The 19,059-nt window shown below is 33.4% G+C and overlaps 2 protein-coding genes across 2 annotated transcripts; one reads left to right on the top strand and one right to left on the bottom strand.

Moving 5' to 3' along the window:
- Positions 1–1,332: 1,332 nt before the first annotated feature.
- Positions 1,333–11,043, bottom strand: LOC149070582 (uncharacterized). Its single transcript, XM_089249073.1, has 7 exons — positions 10,737–11,043; positions 8,054–8,307; positions 7,579–7,710; positions 4,478–4,671; positions 4,275–4,363; positions 2,372–2,521; positions 1,333–1,568 (listed from the first exon to the last, which is right to left on the bottom strand). The coding sequence occupies exons 1-7, from the start codon at positions 11,025–11,027 to the stop codon at positions 1,434–1,436; spliced, it is 1,245 nt and encodes a 414-aa protein (XP_089105199.1). The 5' UTR covers positions 11,028–11,043; the 3' UTR covers positions 1,333–1,433.
- A 298-nt stretch (positions 11,044–11,341) lies between these two features.
- LOC149070581 (ribosomal RNA processing protein 36 homolog) lies at positions 11,342–17,621 on the top strand. The gene is made up of 7 exons (XM_089249118.1): positions 11,342–11,448; positions 14,204–14,275; positions 14,399–14,465; positions 14,960–15,064; positions 15,968–16,042; positions 16,809–16,926; positions 17,362–17,621. Coding segments are annotated over exons 1-7 (573 nt in total). The 5' UTR covers positions 11,342–11,446; the 3' UTR covers positions 17,496–17,621.
- The last annotated feature ends 1,438 nt before the right edge of the window (positions 17,622–19,059 follow it).

The following is a 19,059-nucleotide window of genomic DNA, read 5'->3' as shown; positions in this document are numbered from 1 at the left end:
AATTCATTTTCGGGTTCTGAGCCATCGTATCCGGCAGAGTTTTTCTTATCTCAATTGGAAGAAATTTTAAAATTAGGAGATTGGAATGAGCGGAGAAATTGATTGTTCTAAAATCAAAATTGAAGGGTAAAGCTGCAGAATTCTTGGCCAACAGTCCGGATTAGAGGAGCCAAGCTAATTATAAAGAATTTAAAGAAGAATTCATAAATTATTTTAAAAATGAATATCCATTGACGTATCATCTTCAACAGTTTACAAACTGTAAACAAAACTTGAATGAGTCCGTAAAAGAATTTGCGAGTAGATTAAAAAATGTAGCTTTCGGATTCCTCCAATTTTCTTTTTTGGATTTATCTTCGCATCAGCCAGCTGCCGAAACCTTTGAAGTAATAACGGAGAGTGACACCACACACACCTTCGGATAAGCTGATAAAACCTTATTTGTCAACACTTATCAAGATAGCAAGATGTAATAGGCATGTATTTTTCATATCATAAAGTGAGAATTTCGACTGGGTTGTCTCACCATTTGATTTCGCTGAGAATGCGGAGGAAAACAATTTCACTGCTTGTGAACAAGGTGAATTTATTCATCTTTGCGCCGATCCACACTCTAAGGTACGCTCACCAAGAAGGGGGGGGGGGTGACTGCTTTTTTGGCTTGGACTGAGAGTGAAGTATTCTAATCTAATGAATAAAGCAATTGATGCATTTTTGCCCTTTTCATCATATATATATATACAAGCAAAATTTCTCTGCTATGGTGACAATAAAATACAAAGCAAGAAATAGACTACTACTCAACCGTACATGCACCTCCTACATTCCTCTTTGGAATTTCTAACAAATTGATACATAACAGAATGTGAGTGTATGTGTTGTAAACTTAAAGTGACGTTTGTTTCTGTGCAATGCCTGTTGTGTGTAGTGCTGCCATCTGTCAAGAAATAGACATGAACAAAAATTGAGGGAAGAAATTCACACAATTTTTTTCCCAAGAACTTCAAAATAATTATTTTTTTCAAAGACTCGAAAATGTTCAAGTACTTTCAAGTAGTGTACGGACATATTATACAACCAAACATTACATCAGGGGAAACATACTTTTTGGATATTAATGCTAAGATGAAATTAAAAAAAAAAAATGTGTTGTGGAAATACAGGGAAGTCCACAACACATCTGTTTTGTTTTTAAATTAATATCCGAGAAGTCCTTGGTATGATGTTTGGTTGGAAAATAGTATTTTTTAAATCACTCAAACTGACGGGGAATTGGGGGGGGGGGGGAATGTATACTCTGGAGACTATCAAAACCTTAATACATCCAAAAAATACATAAATACAATTTTTATTTTCTTAAATATATATTCTGTCAATATGACGATTAGAATCCTTATGTACAAATGTGCATGAAAAACTAGCACTCAAAAAGGTTAAGTCTCATCCACATCCAGATTATTCTTAGTTTTTGTAGAACGTTTGACACCTTTAGATTTACTTTTGAGGCTTTTCTCCCATTCTGATTTGTGTGTCAAAAATACTTGCATTGCCGCCTGAGCATCTTCAACCTGAAATTCAAATAGAAATTAATTTCTGTTGAACACGTTTGCTTTATAAGATGAACAAAAGAAACTTCTTTCTAGAATTTCTGCTCTGCAACGAGGACAAAAACTAGCGATGAAAATAATTTAAGACCTATGTACAAATTCAAGAGAAACTAACATTAAATTTCCTTAACAAAAACATATTCAAAAAATTTAAGGAAAAATCTGGAAAGACTTTACACATTTTTACTTTATTTACGCTCTGCAGAAATTCCTTCTTCCAGAAGGTTCTGAAGGAAAACTCTGAGGAACTGAGAAAATGACGCAAGCCAATAAGTTTTTGCAAGGAATGCTGTCAAATCCCTGATTTAACACCATTTATTTTGCACAATTTTAACGTTAGAACGCGTTTGGCGCTATATCGTATCACAAATTCTTTCACAGCTGTCCACAAAAAAAAATCTCTCCATTTTTAACTCTACCCCCCCCCCCAAACACAGACCAAACATGGCTTCCGGTCTCATAGGCAGTGTCTGTTTAGAAAGAGGTTTCTATAATTGAAAAAGCACTAATTGTCAGCAAGAGTATATATTTAAAAAATTTTTTTTACACAGGTTATACATTTATGAAAAGTTTGTTTTAGACAAGTTTTACCACAATTTCATAACTATAAAAAAACTGAGGTCAAGTTCAGCACCAAGTTAGTGACTCTCACAGCATCAAGCAACAATGCAAAAAGAAAAGCATATATATATCTTCCAAAAAACCTTTCTTCTGTATGCAAGAAAGTAGAATTTCAATATATATATATAAGATAAATAACTTACTGAACTGTGTTCACCCGTTTGTATGTCTACACCCAACAGCTTTTCTGAAAGTTTTTTAAGTGAAGGTGTTCGGCCATCAAACAACTGCCTGAATGGTTTATACCTTGCAGTATCACGAATCATCCTCTTCGGGTGACTGATAAATAAAACCTATTCAGTAAAATAACAAATAATTAAAAGCATTCATATTGTGCAACACAAATATTAACATATAGGTAGGTTGCTATATGAAAACATTGTGAATTCTCCTACTGGTGGCTGTATAACATGGTTTAACTAAGCAGTATGAGTATTTAAACTAGAGTGAAATATCCAAAGGATTATATTTCTATATGTTTTATGTAACATATCACTAACTACTTTTCAATATACACTCAATTCTATTGAATACATAAGTAATCTAATAAAAGTTTTCAAGATGATAAAAATTCACACAGCAAATCAAAATCAGATTTGCTAACTTTTAGAATAAAAAAATCCAGAGATTCTCCAGAGAGGGTCTTTCATTCATGGACTCGATGAAAAAATGTTTTGATATTGTTTTTAATCAAAATTGAGAAAAGTGCCCCCACCCCCATCCAGCCTCTGAGCAGAATATAATCATAGTGGGAAGCTATCAGTGATGGATAATATTGAATATACAAACTCTCAAAGGCAGTTGTACATTCTATTTTTGAAGACATTTAATCAGAGAAAACAATTAACAAACTTCAAAACATAAGACTGTTGACAAAGAAGCTGCAATGGTATCGCTGTCACATGGTGTACAATCAATATCTGTCATTGTGTTTGCCACATGGTTGTTAATAGAATACAATAATTATGCAGGAATTGTGGCAACCAAGACCATCCTCTAATAAATGGTTGCTATTAAACACTAAGTACACAGTCACGTCGTTGCCAGCTTTGAGTCAACCGAGGGCTCACTGCAGAACAATGCAAAACATTCTGCTTTGGGGCCACATACAAAGCATTTAATTTTGAAAAATAAATGAATACAGACATCATATGCACATGAATTACAATATATTTTCAAACGAACAATATTTTTTTCATAATTGTATATTTTGATCTCATTGATGGGATCATTTGCTATCTGGTGTTTTAATTGAAGTTTATTCATTAATTTAGGGACAGTGAAGGAAAACCTTTTTGAAATATATATTTGTTTGTTTTTGACACTTCAAAAATAACTTAATTCTTATTATTCTTATTCTTATAACTCTTATTTTAAAATATTGTTTAATTTTTAAATATTGCTCTGGTAGGCCCCACCCCCCTGCACGAAGTCCATAACTGAGTACATAACCACAAAGTCTGTTAACCGAGTTTTTCTAAGATTCTTTAGGCAACTTTTTTAGACCATAAAACCAAGGAGAACAAAAAGTGCCAGATTTTTTCGTTAACAGAAATTGTAGGCAGCATTATACGACACAATAATATTTCAAGTAATGACGTCACAGGAGGAGAAGATAGCAAACTCTGAGATGACTTGATACAAAGTATATCAAGGGGTTCTATCAAATAAAAGAAATTTTTGGAGTTTCAAGCATTTTCAAGGAGTATACAAACCCTGTAATGAAGACGAAAATTGGCATCAGCCCATAAAATTTTCTAAGCTTGATTACTAGATTAGAATCTCAGAACAGCAGATTTCCCAAATTTATGTTACCATGTACACCAACTTGAAAAAGTGCCACTATCTTCCAGAAAAGTTAAAAACATATTTTGGGAGGATTTTCTCAGAAAGAAAAATGTTTTTGGCACCAATGAAATTTGGCCAGCAGCTAATTTTTTTTTTATTGTCAAGCCTCTATAGTATAACCCCATACGGGCATCCCCTTAACTATAGAATCAAATATTTTAGTGCATTCAAATTTAATTTAAATGCAAATATACTTACATCCATATCATTTTTTAACGCATGCCCCACTAAGATCCGATCTTTTAGAATATTCAACACTTCCTTTTGAACAGTAAAAAGGTCTTTCCCTGTGTGGATGGAACATAAAGACATTAAAATCAAACATTTTCATCCTTGCACAAATTTAAAAAATAAAAGGTTGAGAACAACATTCATAAACACTTGAATGTAATTCCACAAACCTTTTTTTAAGTCTGCAGGTCGAACACCACTTATAGGTGTTCTGAAGTCAGTTATTTCTTCAACTGGTTTGACAAACGTATCATAAACGCAATCTCCATATTTATTCACGATCGAAACTCTAGCAATCATTGAATCCTTTCCTTCTCTGCCAGTTCCAACCATTTCACAATCCATGGCCAGGTATTTTGTCAAACTTAAAAAAAAAAAAAAAAAATTTAGCGTAAGTTTTTTTGTAATCGAAAAAGTGTGTACATGAAACTACATTAATAAATAAAATGTTGAAGATTTAGTAATACAGATCTTTAACATACATTCGATGCGTGATAAAAAGAACTCTTATAACTTGAATATCTGTTGAAGTCGAAGTTTTCACACAGCCCTAGAACTTTTTCGCATTCTAGTGTTAGAATTTTCCCTTACCTCAAATTTTTTAGGAATGAGAGAAATGTAAAAAATAGCAATAGAATTTAACAAATTCATTTTCTGTTTGCAAAAATTGAACAAAAAGAAAAAGAAAGTGAAAATCACTGCATTTTTGACAGAAAATAATCTTTTGTACACCTTATATGCAATTTGTTTCACACATATGAATATCATGTAAGCATCAGTTTTCATAACACAGTATGCACGTTCATTTCATAACACTGTATGCATTTCATTTGTAAATATTTTCATTCAATAATTAAATATGACTAAATTAGAGAGTAATTTTTTCAAATTTCTTCACCTCCAGTACCATGACATGTTTTACTAACGCGATAATAACGCTGATATTTTAATAAATGTTTCTTTTTTCCACTCTGAATTGCTGATAAGTTGAACTAACTTCACACATTTGACTAAGATTGTACATTGTTGAAGCGGATATGTACAGTGTAGCATATCCACAGCAAATAAGAACTCATTTTGTTAGATATATACAGTGGGGCCCTGTTGATCTGACCTAAGGTGGATCAAATCTAACTCCAATGAGCAAAACCTCTGATGATACAGACTTAAAAGACATTAAATGAAATAAACAAAGCCCTAAATGGTGGAACTATTTTTTACAAATGGACAATTCACATAAAAAAAAGTTTTTCAACGATCAAATAAATCAGTACATGAAGTACTGTAGCATATTTACACAACATTATTTCAAAGATTATTTTACATTCATCGAGCAATCTAAACATGTCACAGCAGAACAACATTACAGACTATTATAACAAACGATTGAAAAAATTGTAAAAAAAAATGTGTTCTTATCAGACAAGTTTTACATTTCCATGCAAGTGATTAAACATGGATTGTTGTGTTGTTTTGAATTAACATATGATTCATACTGCTCGCCAGCCAGAAAAATTTGAATTAATGCAGTGAGAAAAATATGCTTTTCATATTGAAGGCTGTTTATTATTTCATATATGGAGGGCTCGCAGAAGCCAGTGTAAGTTGAAAACATTAAAAATGAGATAAAAGGACTCTTGAAATTGTTGACTTGAATGCTAAGGCAAACTTAAGTTTTAACAATCAAAATACAGTGCAAGTCATTTTTAGAAAATTGACAGACTGATTGGCTTCTGAATCCTGCATATAATAAACACTTTTTATAGCAAACTATTATAATTTCATAGATGTAACCATTGTTGAATTACACCCCTATAAGAATTATTTGTTATAAAAATCACACTTTCCTAAAAATGGACAACCCCTTTCAGCCCCTATGAGTCTGTTACGTGATTCTACTGTACCGCCACTCTGAATGCTTAAGGGAGCACCAGCACCATATTAATAGCACCTACCTGCACCCGAGCAAAATGGTGCTTTAGAACCCCATCTGCTAAGCAATTTACATAATTACTCTCTTGGAAATCATAGCACCAAATCTCATAATCATGAGATCCTCTGTCTGTGATCAGGTATGCCCATGCGTTAAGATGGCATTCGGGAGCACCATAATATACTTATCACAAAACTTGGTTAGTCAAAACTCAAACAAACAGGGGCCTTACTGTACTAGTGAAACTCCTAAAAGAATTAAGTCTAGTTAAACCTTCAAACTCGATTTCAGCTACTTTGCATGCTTAACAGTTAAACTACTCCCACCAGTGTTCTTCCTACATCTTTTTTGTAACTGAGTAATAGGAAGAGGCATACAAGTAGGAGCTTGTGCAAAGAGCAGTTGTGTTTTAGAAATTGCACTCTTTTCTATACATTTAACAATGAAAGTTGAGCCGAGTGGTGGAACTGATAAAAAAGGGCTATGGGAAAGAACCAAGCTCAGAGATAATGTAATGTGGATTTAGTAGGCTCTACCAGTACCACTGCTAAACCATTTATGCACCTCATCTACATTCCTTTGAGGAATTTCTAACAAATTGGTACATGTTAAAATGTACATGTAGTGAATCTGACATGAAGTTTGTTACTGTGTAATGCTTGTTTGTGTATAGTGCTGTCATCTGCCATAAATTTTTCTAACCATAAGTGAAGTGCAATGATTGAATAATTGTACCATTGTAGGCCTGTTGCTGTCTATGGCGAGAATTTTTTAAGGGAAGATCAGCGCTTTACTAGTGTACTACTTTACTGTATATGCGCTTCATAAAAATTCCTCTGGAGTGATATCTAACTAATTGGTACATGCCAGAACATGTGTTGTGAAACCCTAATGTATTTTTTTATTTTTAGAGTATGTCCTAGTGGTGCTGCCAACTTCCATATTTTTCAGTAAAAATAGCAAATGCTTGAATTTTCGTGTTATGTGAGTTGGAGGTCTGTCTGCTCTCTATGGGGGAGGCATTTTCTTATGGGGAACAGGTTTTGGAATTGCACCTCAAAGTTGGAGAACTGCAGATAATGAACTTCAGCTAGCCATCGCTATGGCTGACAATGGGGGGTTCGAATCTGGATCCTCTCTATGTGAGGCTTAGCAGGCTGCTGAATAGCTTAGTAATGATTTTCATGTGTGTGTGGGGGGGAGGGGATGATGAAAAATTTTTTCTTGCACATAAATAGAAAAAAGTATATAAGAAAATTTGCTTAGTTTAAGAGTTAACAATAGCATAACATTCCACAGATACAATGTTTTCAATAAAGAAAAACAATGAGAGGTTACTTTTTTGAGATAACCACATCTTTTGGTTCATTTTTCTTCTCATCCTCTACAGCATTTTCGTTAGGTTGGGATTTTGATGCATTGCGCTTAGACTTCCACGAATGTCTTCTCTGAAAATCAGCCTGTTCAATCCTAAAAAAACGACAAATATTTAAATACATATTTGCAAATGTTGGTGAATTTTAATTTAGCAAGCTTGCACGTAGGCACGTTTTTTGGCTCATTGGCCACTTGAGATTTTTCAAACCCTGGCTTACAGTGTATCATGTGCTCAAAGCTTAAGAAGAGGTAACATGAAAACTTAATTCATGCATCCCACATCTGCCTTGTACTTGGTAAGACGAAAGAGCCAGATTTTATTTTTTTCTTCAAACTAACTGAGTTCCAGGAATGCATGGAGTGACTTCACCACTATAGCCATGTTAGTTAGGAAAAAACTGCAGAATAACAATACAAAAATATAAATAATACATACTCAGTAGAAGCAGAGCAATTTCGATTGCTTTTAAGCATTGCAGCATATGACATCGTGTTTTCAGGTGCGTTGGAATTCTTTGCTGCTAGAACATCTGGTTTGGCTCCACATAATGCATCTCTGTACCTCATGCTTGAACCATTCATTGTTGACTTGGTGGTATGTTTGCTTGCCGCAGAATTCTCTACACCGTTAGCACTCGATTTGACAGTCATTTCTTGAGACTTCGGTTTTTTAAAACCATATCCAAGTACCTGAAAGGAAAATAAAGATTAATTTTTTTTGTTCACATAAAGAAATAAAACAAGTCATCCAAACAAAAACTTGCTAATGCTGAGCATAATGGAAAGAACAATCATTTAAAACGGGGTTAGACAAATCCAAAAAAAACTACTGTCGCAATTCAAATTTTATTAGAAGTGGAAAAGACATTTTTCTACAAGGAAACCACCAAATAATTTTTTTTTTTTACTTTTTCAAAACTTAATGACCTCTTCATCCCATGTTGCAAGACATAAATGTCATGAAATAACAAAATTTTGTGTCATCCTTGGAACTTTTTCACCAAAACATATAGAAAACAAAAGGGTGCCCATATCAATTTTTTTTTTCATTTATTTATTATCACTCATGTATATAATATAGGCCTTTCGGAAAACAAATAAAATCACCAAGGGATCATATGATACATACTGGTGATACTGGTACTACATAATCAATACAAATAGTTATAGGTGGAGGTACATGGAGGCATAGGCACCGGAACCTAGGGGCTGAGATCATTTGAACCCCCTCTAATAAGTTTTGTAAGGGGGCTTACAAAACTTATTGGAGGCACCCCCCAATAATTTCTGAAAAAAAATGCAATACACCTTCCCTCTTCTGTGTAGGCAGAACAGCTTCGGTATAAGGGGCAGCTTGGTGATTTTTTAAGCGCAAAACATTTCCGACGATCTGATCAAAAGTCACCAAGGCCGCCAGACACATTACGGGCGCCAAAAAAAAAAAAAAAAAATTGCCAGCATAAAAAACAATGGAAACTAACAAGCACATAATAATTACTAAATATAATAATAATTAAAACAACATAAGGCATCCAGATGCTTTTAAATAAAATTGTGGATAAAAATAAATTGATAAGGGTTTAAATAAAGCCTGGACCCTTGTTTAAATAATAAAGTGATCAGGGTATAAATAAAATACGGGCACTGTTTAAATAAAGGAAAATATTAAAGGCACAACCTGAGAGACGATAGAAAAATCTGATGTTTGTTTCCATTGTTTTTTATGCTGGCAATTTTTTTTATCGGCGCGATACATCCAATAATTAATCCGATTCATGTACTACATCGTGGAAATCAAGTTCTCAATCACGAAAAAAGATCTCATCTACCAACGGTTTTCAAAATGCCACGGCTATGGGGTGACATCATTTGGAAGAAAATAGAGCATCAGTTACGACAAAATGGTAGTTGGAAGTCTCAAAAGACACGATAGGAACAAGAGAAAACAACCAGTGCCATCTAGCAGTTTTGTTAGTTTTTTTATCATGAATAGAACATTCTGGAACAACAACAACCCAGCCGAACAACAAGGAACCAGAGCGCGCTGTTTTATCGTCTGAAAGTCACCAACTTGGCGTGTCCCTTATACCAAAGCTGTTCTGATGAGATATAATTGTACGAGACACAGTGTATATAGGTATTAATGTAATCATTGTCCCCAACACTATCTTTAAGGCTATGATGCCCTACACATTCCTGATTGCCTCCTTCCTAACCCTCATGGAAACAGCACTACTTGTGAAGTTTAAAGATAAAGGCTCAAATTACATTGGGCAAATTTACTAGCTATTTGCTGCTATTAAAGTCACTCTGTGTAAAACTTTATCTAGTAAACTTGCTGCTCACTCTGCTAGTATTGTAAAGTTAAAGGGCTGGCTACTTTTCTTCTATTCACCAGCATTTGCTTATCTACCAGGTGCAATATGTAGGTGTGTGTGGCTACTTTTTTTCCCCCTCGCAATAAAATACATATATGACAATACAAAAAAAATGAGTTGCTCGCTCATATAGATAGCAATTATGGTAATAACGTCCTATTGAAACTCCCCATCATGGTTGAAACTAGTTCACTTAACTCAAGGTTCAATTAGATTGGGTGAGCTTACTAGCTACTTACTTGCAGTTTTGCTCGCTGCGACTAAAATTGCTCAGTGTAATAACATTATCAAATAAACTCACTGCTCGCTCGGCTACTACGAGTAAAGTTAAAAGGTGGACTACTTTTCTCGCTATTCGCCAGAACTTTTTCCCTCTCGCTTTGACTTGCAACAGAAAAAATTAATACACAAAAAAGAGAAAGAAAATGTGTTGCTTGCTCATCTTGCAAATTATTATATACAGTCCTATGTAATTGAAATTTGCTGCACTTTGAAACCGGTTCGTTTGCCAGCTACTTTATTGACGGGAAAATAGCTAGTAACCTCATCCAATGTAATTAAGCTTTCACTACAGAATAGCTAGTAAACTCGTTAGCGTAATCGAGCCTTTGCGTGTGGGGCCCCACTATGCTAAAATATGTAAAACAAAATAACAAGATTAATCTCGGGGGGATGAAGCAAGCAAGCCTCACACACGTGGGATCTCATGAGGAAAACAATGAAATAAAATCAACAACTCACTTTAGCCAATTGGTCCCAATTGGATGTACCGTTTGATGCCCGCAAATTAACCGCCAACTTTTTATCTTCGGGCTTATCGTTTTTTTTAAATTTGAAATTGGATCCGTCGAATCTGCGTTGCTTGTATTTCTTCTCGGGCTTGACTTTCATTACTCGGTTTTTAACGAAAATTTTGTTAAGGCGAGCCTTAACTGATAAATAAACACGTTTAATCAAATCCAAGAAATTTAACAACAGCAACAACCGCAGGGCACGTTTCACGAAATCCTGGATTGTACGTCGATGCCTCATATTCTCATTGGATATCATTGTGTGACGTCTTCCGTGAGGCGTGGTTTCTTTGGCTGAATCTCTGCTTCTAAATATTTGTGACCTCAAATAGACAACCAATAGGAACGTACAGCTGCGCCAGAAAAACTCTATGATCTAGGATTGAGAATTATTAAGACGACCGTAATCACACAATCGTTGTGAAGAAAAAAAAAGTATATTATCCAAATAAAAATATTAATTTTTTTTCAGGAAGGAATTGCGTGCATTTTACGAACAAAACTTTATTTCATTGCAAAATTAAAATAATAACTTTTTCCAAAACGATGAATTTCATTCATTTCATAATTTGAGTGGCCATATTTGTTTTATTTGATAGACGAAAATAAAGCAGTCAAAGACGTCTATTTGTAATCAAAAGTGACCCAAAATAAAGAAAAATGTGAGTATTTTATCATCATTTCTACGTTTAGTCTGTGGATTTTAAATGATGCGGATGCATGCAATAGCTCATTTGTATAACTAAGTCTTGCATTAATAACAATTCATGTTTATAAAATTGATGATTCTTTTGAAAAAAAGGGCTTAGAGATGGGGAGTTTTTCAAGTTATTCATGTTTACTGCTCTTTAATGAAGAGTCCCAACATCACGAAGCTAAGCTTCTAGACCAGTACTTTTCAAGGGGTCTCTCCATAGTCCCCACAAGGGTGGGGGCTGACACGGCCCGGGACAAATACCGTAATTTTTCACTTTTTCATGCTATAAATCTACTATAGAAGTCTGGCTTGGGGACCTGCTTAGGGGCACTGTCCCAGGATGTAGAAGGCCGTGGGTGTCTCACTATAATGATAATTTATTGTAAAAGAAAACAAATATATATATATATATCGAGATTCATCAAAAAGAATAACTTAGCTCGAAACTATCAAAGTATATTGACAACGTGATGAGCATGGGCGGAGATACGGGGGGGGGGGGGCATTGCCCCCCCCAGAGTCAAACGTGGAGTCGACTGATCTAATGTATATATGTATAGATGAATTGACATCATCATTGTGCCCCCCCCCCCCAGCAATAATGACCTGACTTCCAAGTCAATCTCCGTCTATGCTGATGAGGAAACTAATACAGGTCATCCACTTGTTGCCACCGAAGAATTTTTGACTTAGCCCCCACCCCAAAAGATTCCATCGCACCAACTAAGGCTATATCTAAGGCTTGATTCTCACCGAGGCTATATCAGTCAAGCACAAAACATGCTCTAAAATTTGCCTTCATCATGTTGTCAATATTCTTCTGTATAAAGAGTTGTCCTGGGTTTCCAGGATGGAGCCTGTCCCATATTAGCACTATAGGTAAATGTATAAAATGAATCATGCTTTATTTTTATTTCAGCGGGTATGGAAAATAATCAAAATAACTAGCACTAATAATTGATTATAATATCTAAAAACCCTAAAAAGAGTTAAAGTAGGTTAGTTTACTTCTTGAGTGTTAGCTTAGCCCAGGTCGATTTGATATGATACTTGTTTAAAGTACTAAAAAATTTTTAGAGGCATCGTGAGTTCGAAACCCAGTTTGTCCTTGTCAAAAACTTTCCTTATGCTGGGGTGCAACCGAAACAACAACATGACCACAGAGAAAGATTGCTACTGCCGGGAGGGAGTCCATGGGGGGTGAGTATGAAAAGGCTGCCATTCAGAATCTTTAATGAATTGTAGCTCTGGTCTTATTGGCCCTTCTGTGAAGAAAATGACTGTGCTGCGACAAGAATGATTAAATCATTAGTTTACTTGTTGATTCTTTGTATCGCTGCAATGGTTTGGCTGGCAATGACCAGTATTTTGTACTTGGACATTCTTAAAATTAATTTGCATAAGACAAAACTATCGTCATCAATGTCCAAATCTAGCTTGAGAATGGCAAATGTGCACTAAAGGCAGCTTGGAGGTTGGGATTCTCTTTGGAATAAATAACCTCAATTTTTTCTTCCTAATCAGATTTTCTGCAAACAAAATAACATATTGTTACCTTATAATGGAAACCTTATACATAAAAAATTCCCAACTTATAGGAAGAGCAGGAAAAAAAAAAGAGATGGGACGCCCCATTGAATAATACACAAAGGGGGTACTTTTTTTCTTTATAGAGAGTAGATTGTTACCAATTTTTTTTTTCAAAAGCTGTAATAGGTGACGTATGATGTTCTCGATCTAAAACTGTTAAAAAGTCATTTTCGAAAAAAAATTGGCATGTAAGGGTTTCATTTTAAGATGATAATTTACAGGATTCTTAAAGTCCTTGAAAAAAAAAGTTTATAAGTGCTTGAATTTTTTTCCACACGAAAAACTTTGTTATATATAAAAATTTGTAATGTCTGCGTTTATAAGTGAGTCCAACTACTTAACTATTTAATCTTATATGCACCTCATATGTGTTTTTCTGCGGAATCACTAACAAAAATCAGTATATGTGCCAGAATGTGTTTATGAGGACCTCTATCGTATTTATGCTGCCAGAGCTGTGCTTGTTTCATGTTCTTGCTGGTGCTGCCATCTTCCTTTAATATTCTGAAGTAAAGATGGTAAATGCATGAATTTTCATTTTATGAAAAAAGTCTCTCCACAGAGCAGACGGACCATCAATATAATACTTACATGTCATGTAAGTGTTCTGTGGTAAGACATTTTTTTTAAAGTATAAGGTATGACTGTGAAAGGAGTTGTTAGCCATGTTTCATGTTTTTCAGCCAAGAGCTGGGCATGGGGGTAGCAATTTGATTCTGTTCTGTTCATGTTTTTATAGAAAAAATTTCCATTTTTCTGCTTAAATTTGTAAAGAAAATCAGTGGTTTTTTTTTGAATTTATCATCCATGGATAATATGCTAGAAAATATGGCATTCATTTGAAATATATTTGATTTAAAACCTAGAAAAAATTAAGACTTTTTATATGCTTCCTGATCATTATTTTTTGTATGTTATGTTTTGTCAAATTGGAAATAGTTTTACGTTTATATTTCCTAACAATTTTCATAAGAGCTGCATATTTTAGTTTTTATTTCCTTATTTAAAGAAAAAGAGTCATTCAACTGATACTTGAATCAAGTGAATTGTAATAATAATAATAATAAAATATTACTGAAATAATAAAAGATTCTGGGGGATGGTTATGTTTTTTCATTCAAAATCTTTAGGTCTGCTCATCATTCCCGTGGCCAACCAGATCATTCAAATGAAAATAAATTCAAGAGAGCAAATAAGAACAGGTATCTGAGTCTTTTTTTACAATCAAAGTAACAAGTTATTATTGGAGACCATTGAATATGTGCTGCTACAGATTTAGATACGTTGAATATCAACTAATCTGCTGTTACTATATTTATTTTCAGGCCAAGAGAAATGTCATCCAAAAAACCTGTACCACAGTTCATGGATGTTTTTCAAGTGAAGAAAAAAGTATGTTTATCACGTGTCATATTAATTTTATAGCGTATTTGTTACAACATTTTCTATTCCTGTTCAGAAATAAAATGGTAGTTCCTCGATACAGTCAAAACTTGTTATAATGATCATACAATGTATCAGCCATTCTGTTACAATGACAGGAGGGATAAGTTCCAAATATTTCATATAAGGAATATTACAGGTTTTTGTTTTGAATTATGGCCACCCAATGTAATGTTCATTTTCAATGGGGGTCGTTATAACAAGTCTCGACTATTTAATGGCAGCTGTTCCTCATGTTCAATCTGTGGAATTGTGATTTGACAGCAGACCATTAAATGAAAATATTGAAACTTTTTCCAGACATGGTGCCTACCATGTGCTGATTTTACTAATTTTAATGTAAATTTTTTTTCATTATTAAAACTGTTACTTAACTGTTAGATTAACTCTATCATATAATGATAAGATTTTTTTTGGTCAAGTTTTTTTATTTGTCTTTACAGCATTATAGGGATCCGAGATTTGATGATCTATCAGGTGGCTTTAAGAAAAATAAATTTGAAGAGAACTATTCCTTCTTGAAAGACATAAAACAACAGGAGAAAGACGTGAGCAATTATCAAAATTCAATTTAAAGAAAAAAAACGTATCTGTTATATTTACTTAATTTAATTAATGAAATTAGAGACAGGTTTATGTCTTTTCTTGTGGCCTATGTAGTGGTGGATCTGAGTGGGGCTTATAGAATACTGAACAAGCATATATAATTGCTTGCCCTCCACAACTTTGGCATTGGAAATTATGCTGTCCTCCTCCCATTCCAGTTTAATGCTCTTGAAAAATTAAACCCTAGTTTGCTATCCCGCTTCCCCAACTATAAATATGCTTGTGTATATTGCAATGAAATGAGGTGTACTTTCAGAATTTTTTTTCCTAATTCATTGAAGCACAGTTGTCTGTACCAAATCCGTGAGTGTCACATTCATTCATGTGTGGCAACATAGTGGTCACTGTCAGATTCATCACTGGGAAAATCTATATTTATTGATTAACCTCAATGTGTCCCTTGAACTCAGATATGTATCATATTGATTTATGCTGTGTCTGTGTTAATAAATAACTTCTAAGTTAACTCTATTTCAGTAGTTCTTTGACTACCTTTCTCTCAGATAAAACACTTAAAACACTATGTATGCTTTAAGAACAGTAATATATATATTGAAAGATAGACAGCTTTTTTTCCCTTAGCCCAATGTATCTTTTAAACAGATATATTCTGAATATTATGCTGAGGTGAACTCGTAAAGAAAAGTCATCAGTCCCGGCAGAGACCAGATTACTTTTTTTTCTGAGTTCACCTCAGCAAAATATCCAGAAAATGTATTTCCTCAGTGATATATATTTGTCATTTTACCCCTGTTTAAATAACCATCAGCCCTTACTTTTGAAATATGTAATACTTGGACTGAAATTTTGTGTTGTGTTTTTATATGTATATTTTAATTACACAGGAACTTCAGAAAGAGTTGGGAGAATCCACCAGTTCAGAAAGAAAGCAGCAGATACAGTTTATTCTGCAAAGAATGGTTGTTATTTTTGCTATTATCTTTTATTGCATAATTGAATTGCTTTGCGATGTCAGCTACTAACAGAAGACAATATTTTGGATACAGTTTACCATATAATTATTATTTAGTGCAGTTAAACTTTGTTAAGACAAAGGCGGATTAAGTATTTTTCAAATTCGACATAATAAAGTTGCTGTTTTGTTGGTTGATATGAAATTTAGCCGATACAAAATATTTTTGTTCTTTTGAGCAAATCTCAATGATGTTCAACTGCACCTCCCCCCCCCTCCACTTTTAGTTATTTAACCTTTCGTATGTCAGCTGTCATTCGAAATTACAATTTTCTGTTCATATGATGTCCGATTTTTGATGTCAGAGGATTTTTGGCACATTTCTATGTATTTATTTTATTGCTCCACAGTTCACAAAATGTGATTTCTTTATTTTTTAACCTGATTTTAATAAGATAATCAGGTATGATCATATTAATGCAAGCAAATAAAGAAAACAAAAATGAGAGTCAGGTATTATGCTGCTGGGAAAAAAATTTAATTAGAAAAGTTTAAACTCAAAATTAAGAAGTTAAAACAGCCTGAAAAAACTTTGTCAAACATATAAGGTCCGCAATCTCTGGTAGTTTGTTTGTCCGTGGTTACAGCAACAATCAGCATGACATGAAGGCATTGAAGTTTAAGAATCTCTTTTTTTGTTTATTCCAAGCATAGTGTATGTGATAGTGAAAACAATTTTCCATTTAATGCCTCATTAATTATTTTTTCCTCAGAAAAATCAAGAAAGAGCCGCAAAAGCGGTGAAAGAAAAAGAGCAGCAGGAACAAGAGAAAAAGGAGATGATTATAAATTCACTTAAAGAAGGAAAGAGGCCATTTTTCATGAAGAAATGTGAGTCTTGTAACATAGAAATGAGAAAAATTCACACAAATACAAATTTTCAGTTAAGGGTGTTTTCATTGAGTTTTGGGATATTAGATAGATGCAATTCTGCATGTAGAATGAAGTCAATATTAAAATTGAAAAAATACAATTGTGGCTGTGATATCTTCTCAATCAACATGGCCTTTACTACATCAATATTATTAAAACAGAATAATACTACTTCTAAGAATAACTTATTTTAATTTGATAGAAAGCTTAATTTTTGTCTTATTTTAGTCTGAAATATTATTATTGTTTTTTAAACAAATTTTTATAAGCTATCAATATAAAAATGAGTTTAAAACTGATATTTTTCTAGTCCATCTTGATGCATTCTTATGTATATAGTAAAAGTTTTTCAATTATTACGTGAAATTTCAATTTATTTTGTTATTTTTGCAGCCGAAGAAAGAAACAAGAGTCTTCTGCATAGATATCAACAACTGAAGAAGTCTGGGAAACTCGATAAGTATTTGGAGAGGAAACGGAAGAAGCAACTCTCTAGAGACAAGAGGACCTTTTTCAAGAACAAGTGATTGATTAAGGCCTTCAAAATTTAGCATTTATTCATCCCATGGATGATAAAATAATGCACTATTCATGCAATTGATTCTGTAAAGATCTTTTCAGTAAAATAAATATGCTGCATTTTTAAAAAAGAACTTGAGCTTGTATTATTTGCTTAGGAGAGCTAAATAAAGCCACTTTGTATTTGCTTTGCTATGTAATTTTCAAACACATGTTCATTCAAAGCATGTATCTTAAGTGATAGCATATTGCAGAGTAATTGCAAGAATAATAACCATAAATTGTGTAAAAAATGATAGAAGGTGCCTGCAAGATTATCTGTTTCAGAGATTTTGGACTAACAGAAACAAAGCTTCCTGAATGTATTTTGTGATTTATCCCCAGAATTTTTTTTTTAATATTAAGTGGTTTCCTGATATTACTTTTGAAAACACTCTGAGTAATAGTCATATTCCAGGGCACACTGAAGATAGATTACTATGGAATAAACAATATTTCTCAATTTGTGGTTCTAATTGCAGGCAGATTTTGAATTATAATCTAAACGTATTATCTAATTTTAATTCTAATTTGACAATTATTCATTTGTGCTCAACTGATATAAATAATATCCACATGGGTTAAAATAAAAAAGTTAAAACCCCAAATAAGAGATATATTACACCACATACTAATAATCCACCAATTTTTTTCAGCCAGTTTACCTGTTTTTCAGTTATAAAATGGGGTGAAATTCTCTGCTATAGAGTATATAGATTTATAAGATTTTTTTAATAGTAGATGCATAGAAAGGTACTGTCAACCTGAAATAACATAGGAAACAAAAAAAGAGAGCTACAGCTATACAACTTATATTAGATAGCGATATAATTAAGTTACTATGCCTGATCAGATGGCGGTATATTAAATAATTGGAGAGAGAATATGTGTGTGTGAACATTGAAACTTTTATGTTACTCAGATTCTGAAACTTGGTTATTAACAAAATTCTGAAACATGGCTATTAACAAAACTCTAACCTCTGTTATGCTGAAAAAAATTTACTTCATAATGTTTGGAAAAAAATCCCCAAACAATAAATGATTGAAATTCTATATTTTTGCTGCTTCACAAGTGCTAAAATAATGAAATCTTGAAATGAATAATCTGATTGTAATAAAAAGTAGCAGAAATCTAGTCTTTCAATCATTGATATTTCAGTAAGTTTTCATAAAAATATTGAGGTATATAACAGAGAGAGAGAGAGAGAGAGAGAGGGGGGGGGGGTGTGCAATTTTCACTTATTGGGATTTTTTAGATTGGGTTCCATGTAAAATTTTGTTAGTTTATATCCTCCTTCCAATTACATGTTGTAGTTTGTTTCATACGATCACTTGTAGTCACTTTACCATACTGCAAGCTCTCAAGGTTTTTCAGGTCGAAAGGACTTTTTTATTCACCCTGTATAAACCAATGCAAATACAATACAAATTTTTAAATAATTTGCATACAAGAAGTAAAGGCCAGAGGTATCCGAAAGTAATGGCTTTTAGTGAGGGAACCATCCACTACTATTTATAAATTCTGCATTAA

The sequence above is a fragment of the Pholcus phalangioides genome, unplaced genomic scaffold (assembly GCF_987345545.1).
Source record: "Pholcus phalangioides strain wild (caught in Gottingen) unplaced genomic scaffold, Ppha-v1.0 ptg000021l_1, whole genome shotgun sequence".
Taxonomy (NCBI): domain Eukaryota; kingdom Metazoa; phylum Arthropoda; class Arachnida; order Araneae; family Pholcidae; genus Pholcus; species Pholcus phalangioides.
The sequence above is the reverse complement of the archived record's forward strand: the minus strand, read 5'-3'. Positions and strand labels throughout refer to the sequence as shown.